Raw genomic sequence first — 25,059 nt, forward strand, 5'->3', positions numbered from 1 at the left:
TTGCTGGTCCTGGATTGGTGTCCTCTGTGTTGTCTACCTCTGATCCTCCAAGACAAGGCCCTGGCTGGGTGTATAGCCGCAAGCTTTTCTTTGCTTGCCTTAGGTAAGTGTGCATTTCTTATGGTGATTTACACTTAATGGTGATGGAAGACTGCACTATTTTGTTATAACATCCAGCATTTGGCTGATTGCTCTGGACTTTTATGTCAAATTTTCATTTAAGTCATATTTTCACTCCTTATCACTTTGTTGTCACAATATATACATTTTACATTACATTTTTTTCACGTTTCTGTCTTTGATTAGGCTGTCTTTTGTAAACATCATATCAGCTTATTTTATATTTTTGCTCACTTTTAATCATATTCATATTGATTTATCACAAAATATTTTCATTGTTTAGCGCAGCTATTGTTTTTCCATCTGATGGTATATATGTGTGTATTTCATATGTTAGTTGCTGCTTTGTTTTCAAGTTTTTTGTTATTTTGTTCAGAGCGCGGTATTTTATCCCCCTTTTGTTACCCTCTAACAGAAAGTTGGATCACAGCAGCAAACAAAAAAAAAGGTATTTGGGGGTCTGGAGGAAGCTGAGAGCAAAAGACGGTACTTTTTGCGTTAAAGTGATAGTCTCGTTTTTTTTCCGTTAAAAATAACAAACATATTATACTTACCTGCTCTGTGTAATGGTTTTGCACAGAGCAGCCCAGATCCTCCTCTTCTCGGGTTCCCTCTGCGGTGCTCTTAGCCCCTCCCTCTGGTTGAGTGCCCCCACAGCAAGCAGCTTGCTGTGGTGCACCCGTGCTGAGCCGCAGCTCCCTGTGTCCAATCAGACACCAAGCTGGAGCACGCCCCCGCCCCTCTGTCTTTCCTCATTAGCTCACTGAATTTGATTGACAGCAGCGGGAACCAATGGTGCTGCTGTCTCAGCCAATGAGGAGGGGAGTCCCGGACAGCTGAGTCTCTTGTACAACATCCCTGGATCTAGATGGACCTCAGGTAAGTATTAAGGGGCTGATGGGTGCTGCTGCACACAGAAGGGTTTTTATCCTAATGCATAGAGTGCATTAAGATAAAAAAAAACCTTCTGCCTTTATAACCACTTTAGGAATACATACTTGAATAGAATATGTTTTTTTAAAACCATAGTTTAGACCAGCCTTTTTCAACCAGGGTGCCTTTTGGACTCTTAGGGGTGCCTTGGCAAAATAACATAAAAATTGCCCAAAAATTATTAAAGTGATAGTAAACTCTGTTCTATCACTTATACCTACTATAATAAAGCTTACCTGTAGGTACTGTGAATATTTCCTAAACTTGCACTGTTTAGGAGATATTCAGAGTGCATGCAGTCTGTGATGTCACCGGGGCGCATGTGCTCTGAAGGTCTGGCATACCGTGCTGGCCCTTCAGAGCCTGTGCCCTTGACCGTGCTGGCCCTTGACAGCTCCCGCCCGCATGCGTGGAAGTGATGTCATCGCCGGAGGCCGTGAACCCGGAAGGAAGATCGGGTGAAGATGGAAGCCCTCTCAGCAGTGACAGCGTGGCAATAGAGGGCTTCGTTTAAAGGTAAGTCTCTTATAATGTGCTTTTGTGATTTTTTTTTCTTCAACTGCGGTTTACTACTGCTTTAACAAGCCAGCAGGTGGATCAAGTCTGCCTTTTATTTTGTTATATAAAGCCACAAGTTTTTATTGTGCAGAAGAACAACCTGAAGCATCATGCTGGCTAACCACTGGTATCCTAACAATCGATAATGATAGGTTGATAAGGAGGACATTGGCGCCTGAAGACATCCTTATTTAACGCTCTCTGTCAGCACTGGGGTCATGTTAGTTGAATTAAGGAGACAAAGTAAGGGGGAAACAGAACACTGGAATAATAGTCAGTACCAGTGTGAAAAGGTGTATTTGTTTTGTAGGAATAAATCTCCTCTAACATTGGGTGTCTTATGTGTGTGGATGTTGCTGAGTTATGTAAAACTATTCATTTAGTTTTTTTAAATTTCAGAATGGGGTGCCTTGAAATTGTGCACAATTTTAAAAGGTAATGTATATACAGTATCTCACAAAAGTGAGTACACCCCTCACATTTTTGTAAATATTTTATTCTATCTTTTCATGTGACAACACTGAAGAAATGACACTTTGCTACAATGTAAAGTAGTGAGTGTACAGCTTGTATAACAGTGTAAATTCGCTGTCCCATCAAAATAACTCAACACACAGCCATTAATGTCTAAACCTCTGGCAACAAAAGTGAGTACACCCCTAAGTGAAAATGTCCAAATTGGGCCCAATCAGCCATTTTCCCTCCCCAGTGTCATGTGACTCGTTAGTGTTACAAGGTCTCAGGTGTGAATGGGGAGCAGGTGTGTTAAACTTGTTGTTATCGCTCTCACTCTCTCATACTGGTCACTGGATGTTCAACATGGCACCTCATGTCAAAGAACTCTCTGAGGACCTGAAAAAAAAAAAATTGTTGCTTTACATGAAGATGGCCTAGGCTATAAGAAGATTGCCAAGACCCTGAAACTGAGCTGTAGTACAGTGGCCAAGACCATACAGCGGTTTAACAGGACAGGTTCCACTCAGAACATTCCTCGCCATGGTCGACCAAAGAAGTTGAGTGTACGTGCTCAGCGTCATATCCAGAGATTGTCTTTGGGAAATAGACCTATGAGTGCTGCCAGCATTGCTGCAGAGGTTGAAGGGGTGGGAGGTCAGCCTGTCAGTGCTCATACCATACGCCGCACACTGCATCAAATTGGTCTGCATGGCTGTCGTCCCAGAAGGAAGCCTCTTTTAAAGATGATGCACAAAAAAGCCCGCAAACAGTTTGCTAAAGATAAGCAGACTAAGGACATGGATTACTGCAACCATGTCCTGTGGTCTGATGAGACCAAGATAAACTTATTTGGTTCAGATGGTGTCAAGCGTGTGTGGGGCCAACCAGATGAGGAGTACAAAAACAAGTGTGTCTTGTCTACAGTCAAGTATGGTGGTGGGAGTGTCATGGTCTGGGGCTGCATGAGTGCTATCGGCACTGGGGAGCTACAGATCATTGAGGGAACCATGAATGCCAACATTTACTGTGACATACTGAAGCAGAGCATGATCCCCTCCCTTCAGAGACTGGGCCGCAGGGCAGTATTCCAACATGATAACGACCCCAAACACACCTCCAAGATGACCACTGCCTTGCTAAATGAGGTGAGGGTAAAGGTGATGGACTGGCCAAGCATGTCTCCAGACCTAAACCCTATTGATCATCTGTGGGGCATCCTCAAACAGAAGGTGGAGGAGCGCAAGGTCTCTAACATCCACCAGCTCCGTGATGTCATCATGGAGAAGTGGAAGAGGACTCCGGTGTCAACCTGTGAAGCTCCGGTGAACTCCATGCCCAAGAGGGTTAAGGCAGTGCTGGAAAATAACGGTGGCCACACAAAATATTGACACTTTTGGACATTTTCACTTAGGGGTGTACTCACTTTTGTTGCCAGCGGTTTAGACATTAATGGCTGTGTGTTGAGTTATTTTGAGGGGACAGCAAATTTACACTGTTATACAAGTTGTACACTCACTACTTTACATTGTAGCAAAGTGTCATTTCTTCAGTGTTGTCACATGAAAAGATATAATAAACTATTTACAAAAATGTGAGGGGTGTACTCACTTTTGTGAGATACTGTAGAATGAATTTAACTAGAATTAAATAAAATCCTAAATAAAAACATAAACATAAATTGCAAAACATAATAAGTCCAAAAACACAGGTTGAATCCAAGTGAAAAAAATATAGCCCAAGTGCAAAGAATATGTATAAAAAACTGCTCAGTCCATATCGTGATTGAAGTACAAAATATATCCAGTGAAACGAACAGCAACAACCGCCAACAATGAATGAAGTGGCCGCTCACCTCAGGGAATGACCTAAAAGTCAGACAAAGCTTTTAATCTCAAAGGATAGCTGCTAGAGTCCCCGCTGTAAAAGCTCCAACAGGCCTGCTTGATCACTCCGGTAACGTGCCTCTTGCTCGATAATCACTCAGAGAGAGCAAAAATAACCATAGTGCAACATTGCCAGTAAAATATAACACATTTATTCAATACCTGCTTACATTAAAGTTTGGTAAGATCCGCAATACAGGTATGGAAAAAAAACAGTCGTCTCCTCACCACACTTCAGTACACTGTAGACACTGGAAGTGACGTCACAAGGCTGGAGCCTTGGAGTGGAGCCTTGTGACGTCACTTCCGGTGTCTATAGTGTACTAAAGTGTGGTGAGGAGGCAACTGTTTTTTGCGGATCTTACCAAACTTTAATGTAAGCAGGTATTGAATAAATGTGTTATATTTTACTGGCAATTTTGCACTATGGTTATTTTTGCTTATGTGATTATCGAGTAAGAGGCACGTTACCGGAGTGATCAATCAGGCCTGGTGGAGCTTTTACAGCGGGGACTCTAGCAGCTATCCTTTGAGATTAAAAGCTTTGTCTGACCTTTAGGTCATTCCCTGAGGTGAGCGGCCACTTCATTTATTGTTGGCGGTGGTTGCTGTTTGTTTCACTGGATATATTTTGTACTTCAATTACGATATGGACTGAGCAGTTTTTTATACATATTCTTTGCACTTGGACTATATTTTTATCACTTGGATTCTACCTGTGTTTTTGGACTTATTATGTTTTGCAATTTATGTTTATGTTTCTATTTATGATTTTATTTAATTCTAGTCAAATTGAGCAAGCGCACTATTCTATATATATTTCAATTTTCACTCTAGTTTTGGAGTGCATTTTAAATGGTTGCAGCAGTTCGTTCGTTCCATTTGGTATTGGTATTGGTTAGCACAATTTTTGAGTTTTCACACATAGCAGCACGCAAGTAGATCACCATTTACTTACCTAATTTTAAAAGGTGTCTTGACTGAAAAGAGATTGATAAACACTGGTTTAGTCTCACTTGAATTTCACTTCCTTACTGCTCACTGCTTCTCTGCATCCAGCGCTGACATCAGCTGTGTTGGCGACCTGGAGGAATGGTGGTGTCACTACCCCAAACAGGTGACAGTGCTCAGACCTAGGGATTGGCCGCTGTCTTCTAAGCCTGAGCCCTGCCACAGGAGAGCACCCCCATATCCAGAAGTTAGTGTCACCAGAGGTAAGTTAAAGTGGTTGTAAACCCTCACATATACCCAGTTAAGTGAACAGCCTGAGATGATACACAGAGATACAACAAATCTCCCTACATAAGTTTTACTTGTTTATCTGCAGTGTTCCCCTTTCTACACCCTTTCAAAAGTTCAGATCATGTTAAAAATCTTTCTTCATCTGTCAGCAGTACAAATGGAAGGGTGGAGAGACTGCATTTACACTGTGTGACAGCTAATTGGAGGAAAGGGATCCCCCCCCATCCACATAGGCAAAGGAACAAAGCAACATGCATAGTGCATAGCTGTATTCTAATTAGACTAGCTCAGTGCTTATCTCCATCTAAGCTCCCTCCCCAACATACATTTTTAGCTCATGTTATCTCATGTGAAGCAGAACTTGTCAGAAGTGGCTCATGCTGATAACAGAGGAACAAAGCACCAGAGAGAAATGGCACATAGAGCTTTGGAGAGAGATAAGTAAGCACTGCAGATATATATGCTTAGGTCAAATTTCAAGAATGGGGTTTACGACCACTTTAAGTATACAGGGGTCGGGGGGATTCCCTTTGCAGGGAGACTGTCACTGTGCCATGCATGCAACAGTGAGCCTATTAAGACAGCTGTTACTAGTCACCACTAAAGCTTTTATCTTGCTTAGAAACTGCCACTGGCAGAAGTGGTGCTATTTCAAAAGCTGAAAACATCGCCACACCATCACGCACGGCTGCCCCAGGAGTTGCCTGTGCCTCCTTTGTTAATTAGGAGCAGGATCTGCTCCGTTTTCTCAGTTTAGAAGGGTAGCGCAGGCTTTATGTCTGCGCCACTCTTTGTTAATTCTCCTGAGTATGTTCTTCACTCTTTGCTTAATAAAGGAATCTACAGTGACTTGTTCTAAACTTGTTATAAAATGTTTCATTCTGTTTTACTTTATATTTTAATGTGAGCATAAAATATTGTTAATTGGCAAATTGTACTGCAAAAATAGTAGGTTCATTAATACCACTTAATTGCTATTTAATGAGTTAATATATAGTTACTAAGCCAACCTCAATGTCATAGTGAATGCTACAAAAGGCAGCACAGTGTATCATCATTATCCTTAAAGTAGTAATAAACTATAATTCTTACCTGTAGATACTGTGAAAATGTCCTAAACTTGCAGTTTAGGAGATATTCAGAGTGCATGCAGCAGAAGACATCACCGACGCATGCGCTCTGAAGGTCCGGCTTACAGTGCTGGCGGCTCCCTTGTGCATTCGCGGGAATTACATTATTGCGCCCCCGGCCACTCTTATAGCCGGAGGCCGCGAACTCGGAAGGAAGACTGGGGGAAGATGTCAGCCATCTCAGCGGTGACATCGCAGCACTGGAGGGCTTAGTTCTCAAGTAAGTCTATCATAATGTGCTAGTATGAGACACACCCACTAAAAAAAGAAAAAGAGAAACGGGTCTGCTAAACATAACCCATAGGTACAGGTGATTTATACACTTCTAAATCGAATTCACCTAAGTATGGTGTTGTTGCTGTAGTCATAGAACCAAAGCATACAAACAAATAGATCCTGGTATGATTACCACCAACCCAACACAGCTACTTCTGCAACAAAAAGTCTGTCCTAGGTATGTTTCTATAAAAATATCAAATTTTATTGGGCCCAACGTAGGGACATGTTACAAAAATTAATAAAGTACACCTAAATAAAAAAAACAACTGCACTTTATATCCTCCCAAGGTTCTCACAAGGGGAGTTATCCTTCAGGAGGATAAACCTCTACAAACATACAAAAAGGAGAGGAAAAACAAAAAGGAGAAGAAAAACATATGTGGGGACATCAACATGAAAAACATATAAAACACCTCCAACACAGATAGTCCGGACACCAACCACCGCTCACAGTGAAAATTGCAAAGTGGGCCCATGCATGAATAACAATGCATAGATTGGGGGGGGGGGGGGATTCACCCTAGTCCCAATGTGATTATGGGTTGCTATGCAATTTCACTGTGAGCACCCCCCCCCCCCCCCCCCCCCCCGGGGGACTCTCTAAAGAGCATAATATCCGACATGTGAACCGAAAAAAATTAAAATGAAAAATTGTGGCTGCTGGAAAATGGTTATAGCTAATTAGTGAAAAATAGAAACATCTGAATATGGATAGTGGATATGGTATCACGGATTAGAATCCTGTTATGCCAACATGTTGTTATCTGCAGATAATGGGTATTACTCCATAGTTGCTGAAAGTCATTGCCTGCCATTGCATAACCCAGCTATAAGCATGGATATTACGTATTGCAGATGCCCTGAGAGCAAGACGCTCTAAACCAGTGTGTAGATAAATGGTGGTCAAAGAGTTCACTTGTAGTGTAGCAGCTGTGTGACCAAACGCTGGACTATTGGCGCTGAAAAATTGTCCGAGTGACCAGTGGATGTCTAATCAGTCCTATAAATGAATTAGGACTTTATAATTGGTCACACAGGCTCATCCATAAAGCACGGTTTCACTAATTCAGATGACACAGGGTAGGAGAGAAAGGAGATCTCGGTACTTTACCATGCTCGGCTTGTTCGACGTGGTTGTAGGATGTACCGTCTTATCCTAGTGCAAGTCACCGGCCCTTCATGTCAGCTGTCCTCATGGTAGTTCATTAGTGATGGGCCAAATTCATCTGCTCCTATCCATCCTTGGTGAATCCATTGAGGGTACCGGGCCTTTGTACACCCCGTAAACCTAGTGGGGTATGATACCGTTTCTGGATAGCCGGCGCACAGGCAGCCGGCGCACGAGCAGCATCTCCAACGTCTCCTATCTCCCCGTGTAGTTGGTGCGGGGCTTATCGTAGGTTGGCGTCACATGACCTCTGTGATGTCAACGCGTTTCGTTAACTGATTAGCGTAGCTTCGTCTGGACTAGGAGACCTTGGAGATGCTGCCTGTGCGCCGGCTATCCAGAATGGGTATCGTACCCCACTAGATTTACCGGGTTTACAAAGGCCCGGTACCCTCAATGGATTCACCGAGGATGGATTGTAGCGGATGAATTTGCCCCATCACTAATGAACTACCATGAGGACAGCTGACATGAAGGGCCGGTGACTTGCACTAGGATAAGACGGTACATCCTACAACCACATCGAACAAGCCGAGCATGGTAAAGTACCAAGATCTCCTTTCTCTCCTACCCTGTGTCATCTGAATTAGTGAAACCGTGCTTTATGGATGAGCCTGTGTGACCAATTATAAAGTCCTAATTCATTTATAGGACTGATTAGACATCCACTGGTCACTCTGAAAATTTTTCAGCGCCAATAGTCCAGCGTTTGGTCACACAGCTGCTACACTACAAGTGAACTCTTTGACCACACTGGTTTAGAGCGTCTTGCTCTCAGGGCATCTGCAATACGTAATATCCATGCTTATAGCTGGGTTGTGCAATGGCAGGCAATGACTTTCAGCAACTATGGAGTAATACCCATTATCTGCAGATAACAACATATTGGCATAACAGGATTCTAATCCGTGATACCATATCCACTATCCAGATTCAGATGTTTCTATTTTTCACTAATTAGCTATAACCATTTTCCAGCAGCCACAATTTTTCATTTTCATTTTTTTCGGTTCACATGTCGGATATTAAGCTCTTTAGAGAGCCCCCGGGGGGGGGGGCGCTCACAGTGAAATTGCATAGGAACCCATAATCACATTGGGACTAGGGTGAATCCCCCCCCCCAATCTATGCATTGTTATTCATGCATGGGCCCACTTTGCAGTTTTCACTGTGAACGGTGGTTGGTGTCCGGACTATCTGTGTTGGAGGTGTTTTATATGTTTTTCATGTTGATGTCCCCACATATGTTTTTCTTCTCCTTTTTGTTTTTCCTCTCCTTTTTGTATGTTTGAAGAGGTTTATCCTCCTGAAGGATATCTCCCCTTGTGAGAACCTTAGGGAGGATATAAAGTGAAGTTGTTTTTATTATTTAGGTGTACTTTGTTAATTTTTGTAACATGTCCCTACGTTGGGCCCAATAAAATTTGATATTTTTATAGAAACATACCTAGGACAGACTTTTTGTTGCGGAAGTAGCCGCTTTGGGATGCTGGTAGACATACCAGGATCTATTTGTTTGTATAGTATGAGACGCATACTAGCACATTATGACATTGCCTTGCAGAGAATTTTTTTTTTAAATCACCTGTGGTTTACAACCGTTTTAGCTGTGTGGAAAACCAGTAAAGTGAGCTCTGCTAGTGAGAGAGATAATGAGAGGGATGTGATGTATGTGATAATTATGCAGTGATAGTAGAAATGAAAATTAATATATTGTTCATTTTAAAATTATTCACAGTTAATTATACAGTATCATGAAGTATGTATGGGAGGGGATCGGGTAAGTGCGTGCTTGCATCTTGCTGAAGGTGGTCTCACTAAAAATTTTGTGTACAAAGGGATGAGAAGAATTACCTTTGTAAGACTGTAACATCAAACAAACAAAAGAAAAAATATCCTGATCATATCCACATGCTAAATAATATACTCCTTCCCATTGGTTAATGTGGAAGTAAAGGCAAAACCTGTCAGCTGCCACTTCAGTGTGTAGGAGGAGGCCGCGGACAACAGAAGCCCCATAGTAAGTCAATGGGTGATGTCACTTCCCAGGCATTTCCCATCTGTTGTAAACAGTAGTATAATACCATACATTGATAATCAAGGGATAGTTATATACTAAAAACAGCGCTGTTGTTGAGCAAGATAAATGATTGTGTGGCCAACTACACACAGAGCAATGTCCATAAAAGTGATGAAGTAATAGTAGTGGTTCATAGATAGTTCAAGGTAGATCATAAAGTTGTCACAGCATGCACCATCCACCGATTACTCCACTCCACCAGGTGTGAACACACTCCCCTCAGGGGGTTAAACTCACCAGAGATAAGTCTATCACAAGCCTCCAAATAACAGATATCCTGGGATAGATAAATACGTTTTTCTCCAAGTGATGGACAGAGGGATTCCAAAGCAATGAAAACAAAGGAGAGCGCACATAGCGTAATTCCATTTATTGTTAAAACAAACCCATCACATTAAAATTCCCCCATCACTAACTACGTACAAAGTATATGCAGTCAACAAGCAAAAGGCTCACATCACCGTGCACCACAGCGTAGGGGCTCCGATCACCGCCTCAGCTCACAGAGAGCGGAGTCACTTCCTAGTTCCGGGTCCACCACGATGGAGCGCACGTGTCACCTACACGACGCCGGAAGTGACACGTGCGCTCCATCGTGGTGGACCCGGAACTAGGAAGTGACTCCGCTCTCTGTGAGCTGAGGCGGTGATCGGAGCCCCTACGCTGTGGTGCACGGTGATGTGAGCCTTTTGCTTGTTGACTGCATATACTTTGTACGTAGTTAGTGATGGGGGAATTTTAATGTGATGGGTTTGTTTTAACAATAAATGGAATTACGCTATGTGCGCTCTCCTTTGTTTTCATTGCTTTGGAATCCCTCTGTCCATCACTTGGAGAAAAACGTATTTATCTATCCCAGGATATCTGTTATTTGGAGGCTTGTGATAGACTTATCTCTGGTGAGTTTAACCCCCTGAGGGGAGTGTGTTCACACCTGGTGGAGTGGAGTAATCGGTGGATGGTGCATGCTGTGACAACTTTATGATCTACCTTGAACTATCTATGAACCACTACTATTACTTCATCACTTTTATGGACATTGCTCTGTGTGTAGTTGGCCACACAATCATTTATCTTGCTCAACAACAGCGCTGTTTTTAGTATATAACTATCCCTTGATTATCAATGTATGGTATTATACTATTGTTTACATATGGTTTCTGGTTTTAAACAGCTGCTCATACCAACAACTCTGATTTGCTCACTTAGGGGTGTTGGTCGGTATTTATTCATTTTTTATGTCATTTCTTATTTATGCTGTGAAGAATTTGTTGAGTTCTATAGCGCTGAGTGGTGTATTTAGGCCTGTTATACACTATATGTTTTGTATTTCCCATCTGTTGTCGGCTTTCTCCTGCACACAGGGGGCGCCACTGGAGACCGGACCAGAGCGGCTTCAGAATAGGTGCGTATAGAGATCTTTTCTTAACAGGGTTAGATAGAGTAAGCTTAGAATGGGGGTGGGAGTAGGTTTAGTGTTAGTTAGGTTTTGCCTTTACTTCCACTTTAAGTTTAATATCTTATAATAATACCTGTGGTATTTGAGAATTATAATTTTTTTTGAAAAAATAAATTGATATGACTACTACGATTAAAAGATAAGTATGGGAAATAAAAAATAAATATTTATACACACCTTGGTGAATGCAGCATCGGTCTGATGCTGCATCTTTCCCCCACTGTCTCTAGTGACCGAGAACTGAGCACTCAAATACCACTGATCGCTCGGTTTTTGTTCTTCAGTGAGCCAGTGGCTGCCAGTCAGCGGCTCTCTGCTTTGCTCCTCTAGCACTTACAGGAGTGCTGGGCTGTGCAGGGAGCAGAAGCAGCTGGCTCAGGCTCTCAGCGGCTTGCTGAGAGCCTGAGCCAGCTGCCGGTCCAGGCATCTGAGTGGATCCCTAATCTAAAGTCGTAAACGATTCAGAGCCTGGACTGGAAGCCGACAGTGGACTTTAGCCCACTGTCGGCTAAAAAAAAAGATCACAGAAGTGCAGAACTCCACAGGAGAAGTAGGGCCAAAAGAACTTTGGCTATACTTCATTACAAACTTTTTTTAGTAATTTAGTGTCCAAATGTATCTCACATTTTTTTTTTAAAGACAGATTTGAACCCATTTTATTGCTACTTGGGGCTGAGTTAGAGAGATTTTTCCTTACTCTCTATTCTCCCCAGGAGGGTTGAACACCGGCAAACAACAAATATGTATTCCAGGCCCAGCATAACTCTTTTACTACCAGCATGCCTCAGTTCTGTGGCAAAGCAGTACTGCTGAGAGCATGGTCATAAACACAGAGAGGGTGGGACCTATGTCCCTATGTGGGACATACAGTAGGTCCCTTAACCACTTCAGCCCCGGAAGGATTTACCCCCTTCCTGACCAGAGCACTTTTTGTGATTCAGCACTGCGTCGATTTAACTGACAATTGCGCGGTCGTGCGATGTGGCTACCAAAAAAATTTACGTCCTTTTTTTCCCACAAATAGAGCTTTCTTTTGGTGGTATTTGATCACCTCTGCGGTTTTTCTTTTTTGTGCTATAGACAAAACAATAGCGACAATTTTGAAAAAACGCACTATTTTTAACATTTAACATTATCTATTCAAAAATATATAAAAAATATTTTTTTTCCTCAGTTTAGGCCGATATGTATTCTTTTACATGTTTTTGGTAAAAAAAACCACAATGAGCGTTTATTGATTGGTTTGCGCAAAAGTTATAGCGTTTACAAAATAGGGGATAGTTTTATGGCATTTTTATTAATAATTTTTTTTTTTTTTAAATGGCGGTGATCAGCAATTTTTATCCTGACTGCGACATTATGGCGGACACATCGGACATTTCTGACACATTTTTGGGACCACTGTCATTTATACAGCAATCAGTGCTATACAAATGCACTGATTCCTGTGTAAATGACACTGGCAGTGAAGGGGTTAACCACTAGGTGGCAGTGTAGGGGTTAAGTGTGTCCTGGGGAGTGATTCTAACTGTGGGGGGGAGGGGCTGTGTGTGGCACGTCACTGATCTCTGCTCCCGATCACAGGGAGCTGTGATCAGTGTCCTGTCACTAGGCAGAACGGGGAGATGCTTGTTTACATTAGCAACTTCCCGTTCTTCCTCTCCGTGAGACGATCGCGGGTATCCCCACGGACATAGAGTCCGCGGGACCCGCAACCCGACTCACGGAGCCTGCTGCCTCTTAAAGGGCAACGTACAGGTACATTAGTTTGCCTGTATGTGTCATTCTGCCGCAGTATATCTGCAAGTGGTTAAAGCGGGGTTCCACCCAAATTTTGAACAATATCTGTATGTATTCTCTTCCTTGCCTAGATGCTGACATGCCGTTTAAAAAATTTAAATCGCCGTAATTACCTTTTTATTTTTCTATTCTTCTTTGCACTTCCTGGTTCTCCTCCCGTGGGAGTAGGCGTGTTTCTAGCCTCTCCCAGACTCCTGGGAGCTAGTCTCAGGCTTCCCAGGATGCCACTGAGCATGTGCGGGAACGAGCGGTGAATGCTGGGAGCACAGCATTCACCACATCCAGGAAATAAATGCTTGTGGGCTTCAAATGCCCACAATGAAGATGGAAACCGCCTGCAGTGAATAATATATGTTATTCTTTCCGACGAAATCTGACACAGGCGGACATATTACACACAATATGTGAGTATGTAATGCTGAGAAGAAAAGTTTGTGAATGAACTAAAAAAAAAAAACGATAGATAGGTGGACCCCCACTTTAATGGACTTTACGATTAATGCAAAAATTGTATTTCTTTCTTGTCTGTTAAAGGACACAAAAAGTCTTGAACTTTCAGGACATCCAAAACCTATCCAGGTAAGGGGTGGGCGACATAGCAAACGTCAACAGGCCCAAGAAAAAACAACAGCTGTGCAAGACCCTTAAAAGAAAAAAATATTGAAGGATGTAAAAAAAAAAAAAAACTGCCAAAATTTTTTTAGTCTTCACCACAGCAAAGATGAAGAAAAGAATTGATAGTTAGGACCCATTAAAAGGAGCGAGTGCTATAGATTTTGGCCTGCCTTCCAATGAAATGTTAGCTGCAATTAAGCTGCAATTAGTTTGCTTGTGCAACTGATATAAAACACAACTTATTAGTTAAGATGGACCTGATTTCTCACTGCAGCCCAGTTTCTTTTATTATCCCCACCAAAAAGTCCTATCATGTGATTTACTAAAAATGATTCTTTTAGCCTAGGTTCACATTGCTGCAGGTTTGAAATTGTGCGATTTCAACGCAGCAATGCAGTCCGACTTTGGGGGCGATTTTACAGACATCTGTGCGGGTTCCTGCACAGATGTCTACTGAAATCGCACCCGAAGTCACCAAAAGTAGTACAGAAACTACTTTTGTAAATCGGTGCGGCGCCGCACCAATTCGGGCAGTGCCATAGCCGGCAATAGCCACTGATTTGGCATGCGATTTGACATGCCAAATCTCTTCAATGTGAACCTAGGCTTAATCCAAGATTGTCAGCCAGAGTGAGCTGGTAGGTATCAATAAAAGGGTTTTCAGCAGAATACATTACAACAGTTGAGGAGGTAAGGGGGGGTTGGTATACCTCAGTCAACTATTCAAATGGCCTAGACTACAAATACAATTTTGGTTTCTGCAGTCTGGCCCTACAAAGCTGGCCATACACGGTCGAATTTCGAAATTTTCTTTTGAAAATCAGAAATTTTGTGTGTTTTGTGATCCAGTGGTGCCACCGTTGATGTCCAAATTCAACCAACCAAGCCTTCAATTTTACCTCCTGTTGCTACAGAAAATAATTTTCTTGGCTGGGAATCTTCTTTTCTTTCCAGGAATTTTCTTTTCTTGCACATGCGCATTTCTTTTTTGATTACATTTCTTGCATCATCGATTACAAAATTGTTTGTTTTTCAAAAAATGTCCAACATGCCTGATTACTCGAATTCGATGGCCGCATGAAAATCGACTGTTGCTGCAACTTACTGATGGTGCGAAATTCAAACGAAAATTCTGATGCCCCGTACGCACGATAGGATTTTCGTACAACAAAACCGTGGATTTTTTTCCGAAGGATGTTGGCTCAAACTTGTCTTGCATACACATGGTTACACAAATCTTGTCGGAAATTCCAAACGTCAAGAACGCGGTGACGTACAACACGTACGACGAGCCAAGAAAAATGAAGTTCAATAGCCAGTGCGGCTCTTCTGCTTGATTCCGAGCACGTGTGGACTTTTGTGTGTCGGAATTGTGTACACGCGATCGGAATTTCCGACAACAAGTTTCGTTGTCGGAAAATTTGAGAACCTGCTCTCGAAAATTTGTTAGCGGAAATTTCGACAACAAATGTTCTATGGAGCATACACACGGTCGGATTTTCCGACAACAAGCTCACATCGAATATTTGTTGTCGGAAAATCCTATCATGTGTACGGGGCATTGGATAAGATTTCACAAGGAAAATTCTTTCGAAATTCGACCCATGTATGGCCTGCCTTAGACTGATGGACATGATGTAATAATTATATGTACTTATACATCTTCAATAAACTTAATCATAACTTAATTAAAAAAGATACATAAAGTATAACATTAGAAAAAATACAACTAACCATATAAAATATATGTTCCCAATGGCTTCAGAAGGCTGATGCCTTTTCCAGTGTTTTCCCCACATAAGCAGTCGAGAACGATGTCTACACCTTCTGGGGATATTCTGGAAAAGATATGTTGTCCTCTCTTTTATCAATAGTATAAATATATCACATATACAGTAGAGATAAATGTCTATAACATTCTATTGGGTATTTAAAGGGCAATTTGTCCTATAGTCACCCAAACTTCTTGGGTGAACATTTAAGCAGATCTCCAGGCAAATATAAAATACACAAATTAATTCAGCTCTGTATTCAATTATATATTATTAAAATTATTATATTATAAAATTATTATTTCAAATTCAAGCAGTACAAGTATGTGAATTTGACCTGGTATCAGCCTCTTGCGGTCCCTGTACAGTAGAGTTCTGACTGGGGGAGGGAGAAGTGGCATAAGAAGAGACCTGTAAGGGCTACTGCAGCAGAGAAAGATCAAGTCCCTTCTCCTACCAGACAGAGCTATGCTGTGTGGCAGAGCTGTGTAATCCTCAGGACTGGTTGAACAGCAATACAAATCTTTTGGCAGGTAAAACGGCTCCCTAAAATGCATTTCCTCTGTGTATTTAGCAGTTTGCCTGGAGTTTAGCTTTCAATGAATTAGTTGGACAAAGCACATGTTTACTTTAACCACCTCAATACCAATTCTGACACATCTAATACATGTAAAAATCTATTTTTTTTTTGCTAGAAAATTACTTAGAACCCCCAAACATTATATATATTTATATATATATATATATATATATATATATATATATATATATATATATATATATATATATATATTTATTTTAAGCAGAAGCCATAGAGAGTAAAATGGTGGGTGTTGCAATTTTTTATGTGACACGGTTGTTGCACAGTGGTTTTTCAACCACATTTGTTTTTGGAAAAAATACACTTTAATGAATTGAAAACAAAACAGTTTTTTTCTCTCTCTTCTTCTCCACCTTTCTTTTTCTCCTGTGCTCTTCCCCATCTTCTTCTCTCCCTCTTTTTATCCCTTCTCTCCACTTTTTTGAGCTCTACTATAGGGCAATAATGGAGCAGAAGGACGATCGGAACAACTAGCACTGACCTCCGGACCAACCAAGACTCACTAAATGAGTAGCTAACGATTAGCTCTTAATACCCGGTACTTTCAGTTGGTTTCGGTAGATTTCCAAACAGACACTTCACCATAATGGAGAATAGAACTGGTGACGTCTCCTAGTAATGAGGCTTTCATAACCATCCAAGCCGGCACAGAGGAGGTGATATATACTTTGTATTCCAAATGGTGTTCTTCCTTTTGTGTGTTTCTTTCTTATGCTTTTTGGGTTCTCCTCCTTAAAAGATGCATATGTGTTTAACTGTACAGCTACCTGACATGTCGCAAATGGAAATGTATCCTAATTTTGCTTTTGTATTCTGTATGGTCTTTAAAACATACAATAAAATCTTCATGTTAAAAAAAATAAATAAAAATAAATAAAAATAAAAAAGCAAAACTGTAAAGCTAACCCATTTTTTTGTATATTGTGAAAGATGATGTTATGTCAAGTAAATAGATACCTAACATGTCATGCTTTAAAATTCCGCACGCTCGTGGAACGGCGACAAACTGCGGTATATTAAATTGTCCATAGGTGACACTTTAAAAGCCTTTTCAGGTAACCAGTTTAGATTTACACAGGAGGTCTGCTGCTAAAATTAGTGCTCTCATGCCGTGTACACCCGATCGGGATTTTGGTCGGAAAAAGATATGACGGTTTTTCCAACGGGATTCCGCTCAAGCTTGCCTTGCATACACACGGTCTAACAAAAGTTCGCTGAACTTTCGACCGTCAAGAACGCGGTGACGTACAACACTACGACGAGCCGCAAAAATGAAGTTCAATGCTTCCGAGCATGCATCGAATTGTTTCCTAGCATGCGTAGGAATTTTGCGCATCGGAATTGCTACAGACGATTTGCATTTTCGGATAGGACCTTTTTCCGACCGAAAAATTGAGAACATGCTCTCAATCTTTTGCTGGCTGGAATTCGGCCAGCAAAAGTCCGATGGAGCATATACACGGTCGCATTTTCCGACCAAAAGCTCTCATCGGTCTTTTGCTGGCCGAATTTCCGATCGTGTGTACACGGCATCACTCTGATGTTCGCGGTGATACCTCCCATTTGTGGTGCGATCACTGTTTACATATGTGTGCGGGACCGACATGTGCGTTTGCCACGGGGGGGCACTTTAAACATTTTGTTTTTATTTTATTATTTATTTTTACAAAATGTTTTGATCACTTTTATTGCAGTCAAAAGGAATGTAAACATCCCTTTTGATGGCAATAGCAATGACAGGTCCTCCTTACGGAGAGATCCGGGTCTATTTTGGCTCCAATAAATAATAAAGTTCATAATCAAATCAAATAAATTTTGATAACAGTCCTAATCCGTGATCAAAAATCCAAAAGGTGAGGTAAGGTGAAGAACCAGAGGCAGGGGTCCCCGTCTAAGGCAGGAATGTAGGTAAGGAGTGGGTAAATCCTTCACCGCACCACTGTGATATAGGTAAAAATGCGCGCTTACCAACCGGCAAGCATAGGAAAGCTTGCGACCTTAACGCGGTCGGGGCCTTTCTTGGGATGGAGACACCAATATACAACTTCATAAACCGTACGGTAGGCCCGCTGTCCACCACGTACAGACAATCCCTGGATTATGGGGATACTATACTCCTAGCTAGGAGTTATTCTCACAGGAAGTGTCCCAAAAAAAAGGAAAAGCAACATAGCGTAATCCTGGTAGGGTTTTTATTAAAAGAAATTAAAATCTCACTTACAATGTGTTGGATGCACAAAAGCATAAAGAGCCGGCCGGCTAGACACGAACACCCGTCCTGCAGACGGTAAATGCAGCACGTCAGCACGCCTGACGTACGTTTCGTCACACTCTGACGTCGTCTGGGGCACGGGCCGGCCGCATCGATACCGGGCTTCCCGATTACAAGGGGGGGGTAATGGCAGCGGCGGTGGGAGGGGTGTGGGACCCCCTTCCGCCACCTGTAAAAGTAATCCAGTGGCTGCCCAGCCGCTCTGATTACTTTTACTTGAAAGAGAATCTTCGACTGTAAAGAAAAAAAAAACACTGGGATCATGGCCTTAACCATGATCCCAGCATAACCGCTTCTCCCTGCCACAACGTATACAGGCATACCCCACTTTTAAGTACACAATGGGGTTTATTTACTAAAGCTAGAAAGTGCAAAATCAGACTCACTTCTGCAATGAAACCAATGAGCTTCCAGGTTTTTTTTACCAGAGATTAATTGAACAAGCTGGGGTAGAAGCTCATTGGTTTCTATGCCGAAGTGAGCCTGATTTTGCACTTTCTAGCTTTAGTAAATAAACCCCATTGTGTACTTAAAAGTGGGGTATGCCTGTATATACTGTGGGAAGTGGTTAAAGACTGGATGAGGAGACATTTTTACCATTATATGGCAGATCAGCCACACCTTCAAGAATCTATTTGCTGGTGTAGAATGTAACAGTCCAGACATCACACACACAGATATTGGAAAGCACAGGAAAATGTCATCTTACCTTTTTACTTCCTGCACATAATCTGCGTTTCTGTCAAAGAGGTGATTGATGGAGTTTTTAATGGCCTCATGTTTAAAGGCGGAAGCAGTTCCAAAAACGGTGACGTTGGGAATGGTTGAGCAGAGCTGAGCCACTGCTTGCCCCTATAAAAGGTAAATGTTAAAAGTATAGGGTTCTGATTAAAAATAACACAATATACAGTATTTAAGAACAAATATACATCTTCTCTTTATAGGTTACTTGAGGACCAGGCCCTTCCAAAAGTAAAGCCTCATACACACGATCGGATTGTTGGCCAACAAAACCGTGGACTTTTGTCCGAAGGGCCAACTTGTCTTGCATACAAACGGCAAGGAATTGTCGGCCAACAAATACGAACATAGTGACGTACTACGTTGTTTTTCAGCTCTTTAGCGTCACCCTTTGGGCTCCTTCTGCTAATTCCGTGTTAGTAGAAGTTTGGTGAGTGTTCGTTTGTGCTTTTCATTTCGCGCTTTTCAGTTGTTTCTGAACGGCCGTTCGTCAACCAGCCATGTTGCGGAATCGGAGGAGATAACGTGTTATTTATTATTGGCCTTGGAGTTATTGCTTTGACATTATTTTTTTGGTTGAATAATGATTTGATTTGGTATATTTTCTATATTTTTGGATGCATAAAATGCACTTTTTGGTTACGGTAAGTTCTATTGGCAGATAGCATGTCTAATTTTATTTGTTTTCTTTTTTTAATGCACAATAAAAAAATTGTGTAGAATAATACTTGGCTATGTGTTTTACTTCAAATGACAGTTTGGGAGTAGGCAGTTACATTTAATAAAATACAATGTAAAATTAACAAGGGACACCAACATAGTTGTATCTTTGATCTTAAAAACTACGGGATAATCGTGTTGTGGTAACTTGCACAAATAATAAAAAAAAAGCATAATAATATTATTCTTGATATCACTAGAAAAAAAAAGCCTTTGAAAATGTTTGCAATAACTCCATCAGTATTACCAGCAAAGCAGCTTCATTATTATCCCATTAAAGAAGAAGAGAATTGTGCGCTGCATTTGGAGATTTCATAATTTGCCACGTCATGAATGTTAATTCTCCATTATGAATGCTAGTTTACAAGACCGACCGCTTCTGGTTCGTCCTTGCTTCAGAGCATGCGTGTTTGTACTTTGGACTTTTGTCCGACGGACTTGTGTACACACGATCGGAAAATCCGACAACAGACATTTGTCCGCGGAAACCTGCGATCCAGCATTTGTCAGCGGAAAGTCCGACAACAATTGTCCGATGGAGCATACAAACGTTCGGATTTTCCGCCAACAGCCTGTCATCACACAATTCCCGTCGGAAAATCCGATCGTGTGTACGAGGCTTAACAGTTTTCATCTCAAATAGGTGGTTGGTCAACTTACTAAATGTTGTTATCTCTAATGCTGGTCATACGCACAAACATTTTCAGGCATTTAGAACTGTTTTCAACAGATTTTGGACTAAACTCAACAGATTCATGCAGCCCATCACCAACAGTTTACATCAAAACTGTAAAAAAATTTGAAAACCGTTGGTTGGCATGTGATTGTAAATGAAAGAAACTACACAAGAACTGGGTATGGATAAAGATCTCCAGCTGTGAGATACCTGCACTTGATCTATACACTCCGTCCTTCTATTGCAGCCCCTACAAGTGGCCTGGAATAAACCTAGGGCTGGAACAAGTCTAAAGACAACCATAGATGGTTCAGATCTCAGCTGCTTCAGCAGAGGCCGGTCGAGATTCAAACCATCTATGCACAGGCTGATTGTACCCAAGTCGATCCATCTTGGGTACAACCATGTCTGATTTTCGGCACACGATTATTGCCAATGATCGCTGTGTTCTCCCGGCAGTGGCGGCTATAACCAGCGGCAGTAATCGCATGTAAAAAAAGAATGACAGGCTGGTTGTACTGAAGTCCATTGATCAGCAAACAAGCCGCCCATTGATGCCTCAAATCTTGGCCAGTTCCTGCTGAATTGGCCAGATTTCGATCCATCTATGGCTGGCTTTAGTTTGTGCCTCCATTGGAAACATTTCCCCTCACTTCCTGACCTGGAAAATATGCAAAGACACAATAAAACCAGAGTTTCTATCCCATTCAATACAAACCACACTATATTACCAAAAGTATTGGGACACCTGCCTTTACACGCACATGAACTTTAATGGCATCCCAGTCTTAGTCCGTAGGGTTCAATATTGAGTTGGCCCACCCTTTGCATCTATAACAGCTTCAACTCTTCTGGGAAGGCTGTCCACAAGGTTTAGGAGGGTGTCTATGGGAATGTTTGACCATTCTTCCAGAAGCGCACTGGTGTTGGATGAGAAGGCCTGGCTCGCAGTCTTCACTCTAGTTCATCTCAAAGGTGTTCTATTGGTAGAGATCAGGACTCTGTGCAGGCCGGTCAAGTTCCTCCACATGAAACTCACTCATTCATGTCTTTATGGACCTTGCTTTGTGCACTAGTCTAAATCATTTGGTGGAGGGAGGATTATGGCGTGGGGTTGTTTTTCAGGGATTGGACTTAAGGTATCAGCATACCAAGACATTTTGGACTATTTCATGCTCCCAATTTTGTGGGAACAGTTTGGGGATGGCCCCTTCCTGTTCCAACATGACTGCGCACCAGTGCACAAAGAAAGGTCCATAAAGACATGGATGAGCGAATTTGGGGTGGAGGCACTTGACTGGCCTGCACAGAGTCCTGACCTCAACCTGATAGAACACCTTTGGGATGAATTAGAGTGGAGACTGTGAGCCAGGCCTTCTCATCAACATCAGTGTCTGACCTCACAAATGTGCTTCTGGAAGAATGGTCAAACATTCCCATAGACACACTCCTAAACCTTGTGGACAGCCTTCCCAGAAGAGTTGAAGCTGTTATAGCTGCAAAGGGTGGGCCAACTCAATATTGAACCCTATGGACTAAGACTGGGATGCCATTAAAGTTCACGTGCGTGTAAAGGCAGGTGTCCCAATACTTTTGGTTTAATTGGGTTGATTTACTAAATGCAAGTAAACTGTGCATTTTGCAAAGCGCAGTTGCACTCTGCAAGTGCATTTGCTCCAGAGCTTAGTAAATGAGGTAAAGCTTCACTTTGAAAAGAATACCCAATCACATGCAACGAAAAAAAAAAAAAACAGCATGTTTGCTTGCATATGATTGAATAATGGAAGTCGGCAGAACTTCTGCTCATTGGCTAAGCTCTGGAGCAACTGCACAATCAATTTGCCTTTAGTATATTAACCCCATAGGGGGTTATTTACGAAAGGCAAATCCTCTTTGCACTACAAGTGCAAACTGGAAGTGCACTTGGAAGTGCAGTCTCTGTAAATCTAAGGGGTAGATCTGAAATGAGGGGAAGCTCTGCTGATTTTACTATGCAATCATGTGCAAGCTAAAATGCTGTTTTTTATTTTCCTTGCATGTCCCCCTCGGATCTACAGCGACTTTACTTCCAAGTGCACTTTGCACTTGTAGCTTGCACTTGTAGTGCAAAGTGGATCTGTCTTAAGTAAATAACCCCCTCTGTGTATATAAAAAGTGCTTTTGCTTGCACTCTACTTAATTATATATTCATTGCATTGAGTTGGGTTATTTGAAAAGTGAAGAAATGATTTCAATGACCTTTGTCAATATTTTATTACCATTATGGAAATTTGTTTATGCCCTATTTCCCGTCAAAACTGGTGCACTGATAAAAAAAAAAAAAATCTGCATGAGTATTTCCAGAGCGAATGAATATAAATGAAGTAACGGGGAGTCATTTGATGTCCAACGTGGCATTCACTTCCACTAGTTTATACATAATCCGAAAGGCTTAGTAACTCTGGTATGCTTAAGCATTGTGCTCCACGTTATCCACAGCAAAGAAATAACCTCCTAAATCTCATTATGTGTTCTATGGAATGACAAGAATGAGAATGTGTTGTGTAGAATTAGGATCGCAGCCTTTCATTCAGACACAGTTACTTGCAAGGGCTTTGTGGTTGGGCTGGCGGTAAACAGTTTAAAACTGAAGTCCAACCTTCCCTTAAAGCCTCGTGCACAGCAGTCTTTTTTTTTTTCTGTTCAACCCTGTGGTGTTGAACGGAAAAAACTGACAGCTCTGGGGGATCCGCTGTACTAACTATCTGATGTTAGTACAGCGATCTCCCCTGCTGTTCTATTGTGTTCTGACAGGGGGACGTCTCCCCAGCCAGAACACTCCGGTCTATTGACACAGACAGCAGGACTAGATTTGATTGACAGCAACTGGAGCCACTGGGCTCGTGCTCATCACTGGAACTATCGGGTTCAGGTAAAAAAAAAAGGGGGGGGGGAGGGGTGACTGGGAGGCAGCTGAAGCACAGAAGGTTTTCACCATAATGCATACAACGCATTAACCACTTCAGCCCTGGAAGATTTGGCTGCTGAATGACCGGGACATTTTTTGCAATTTCGCACTGCGTCGCTTTAACTGACAATTGCGCGGTCGTGCGACGTTGTACCCAAACAAAATTGACGTCCTTTTTTTCCCCACAAATAGAGCTTTCTTTTGGTTGTATTTAATCACCTCTGCGGTTTTTATTTTTTGCGCTATAAACAAAAAAATTGCGACAATTTTGAAAAAAAAAACACAGTATTTTGTACTTTTTGCTATAATAAATATCCCCATTTTGTTTTTATAAAAGCACATTTTTTCTCAGTTTTGGCCGATACTTATTCTTCTACATATTTTTTGTAAGAAAAAAATCGCAATAAGCGTATATTGATTGGTTTGCACAAGTTATAGCGTCTACAAAATAGGGGATAGATTTATAGCATTTTTATTATTATTTTTTTTTTTTACTAGTAATGGCGGCGATCTGCGATTTTTATCAGGACTGTGACACTGTGGCAGACATATCGGACAATTTTGACACATTTTTGGGACCATTGGCATTAATACAGCGATCAGTGCTATAAATATGCACTGATTACTGGAAAAATGTCACTGGCAGGGACAGGGTTAACACTAGGGGGCGATCAAGGGGTTAATTGTGCTCCCTAGGTGTGTTCTAACTGAAGGGGGAGGGGACTGACTAGAGGAAGTGATGGATCGTGGTTCCTAGCTAATAGGAACACACGATCTGTCGCTCCTCTCAAAAAAGAACAGGGATTTGTGTGTTTACACACACACTTCCGTGCTTTGTCTCTCGTGCTCTTGATCGCTCGTGGCCGGCGGTCATCGGCCACGAGCATCGGTACCTTCGCTGTGCAGCCTGCTATAGCTATGACGGTTCGCGGGATCGTGCCGACCTGCCGCTGTATAATGACGGCGGCTGGTCGGCAAGTGGTTAAGGTGAAAAATCATGAGACTTTACAACCCCTTTAAGTCTTGTACAGTTGTATCGGCTCCTCTCCTGGACTGAAATTGCTAACTCTGATTTCACTGCACACTGTGAGAAGCTCACAGTGTAAATTGAAAGCTGCAATAATTCCACCAGAGCCTGCCTTATCTCCTGGCTGGAGGTCACGTAGAATCATCTTTCTCTATTGCATTTTGCGGCAAGCAGGTAGCTGGTACAGGCACAGCAAAGTACATGTATGTCGCTCCCTTCTTCTGGGTTCAGGGCTTGCCCCCTCCCTCCACCCCTGGGATTTTGTCATCAGGTTTCAGCCAATGATTCATGGCTGAGACCTGCTGATCGGCTGTATCCAATCGCAGCCCAGAGCCCCGTGTTGACAAACACACAGAGGGAACAAGCTGTGTCTGGTTCTTCTCCCTGCAAAAGCAGCACACATTACACATTGTTAGGTACACACTTAACCCCTTGATTACCCTTAGATGTTAACCCCTTTCCAGCCAGTGTCATTAGTACACACAAATCCCTGTTCTGTTCTGAGGAGTGACAGATCATGTGTTCCTAATAGCTAGGAACCACGATCCGTCATTTCCTCTAGTCAGTCCCCTCCCCCCAC

The 25,059-nt window shown here is 42.0% G+C and overlaps 1 protein-coding gene across 1 annotated transcript in view; it reads right to left on the minus strand.

Moving 5' to 3' along the window:
- VAT1L (vesicle amine transport 1 like) overlaps positions 1-25,059 on the minus strand; it is a 126,268-nt gene that overhangs the window by 31,291 nt on the left and 69,918 nt on the right. The window contains exons 4-5 of the mRNA XM_073605554.1: positions 19,078-19,220; positions 15,458-15,561 (exon numbers count right to left, since the gene is read on the minus strand). Coding sequence (XP_073461655.1) covers positions 15,458-15,561; positions 19,078-19,220 — 247 coding nt within the window. The remainder of the gene's footprint in view (positions 1-15,457; positions 15,562-19,077; positions 19,221-25,059) is intronic.

This window comes from Aquarana catesbeiana, linkage group LG11 (assembly GCF_042186555.1).
Source record: "Aquarana catesbeiana isolate 2022-GZ linkage group LG11, ASM4218655v1, whole genome shotgun sequence".
NCBI classification, from domain to species: Eukaryota; Metazoa; Chordata; class Amphibia; order Anura; family Ranidae; genus Aquarana; species Aquarana catesbeiana.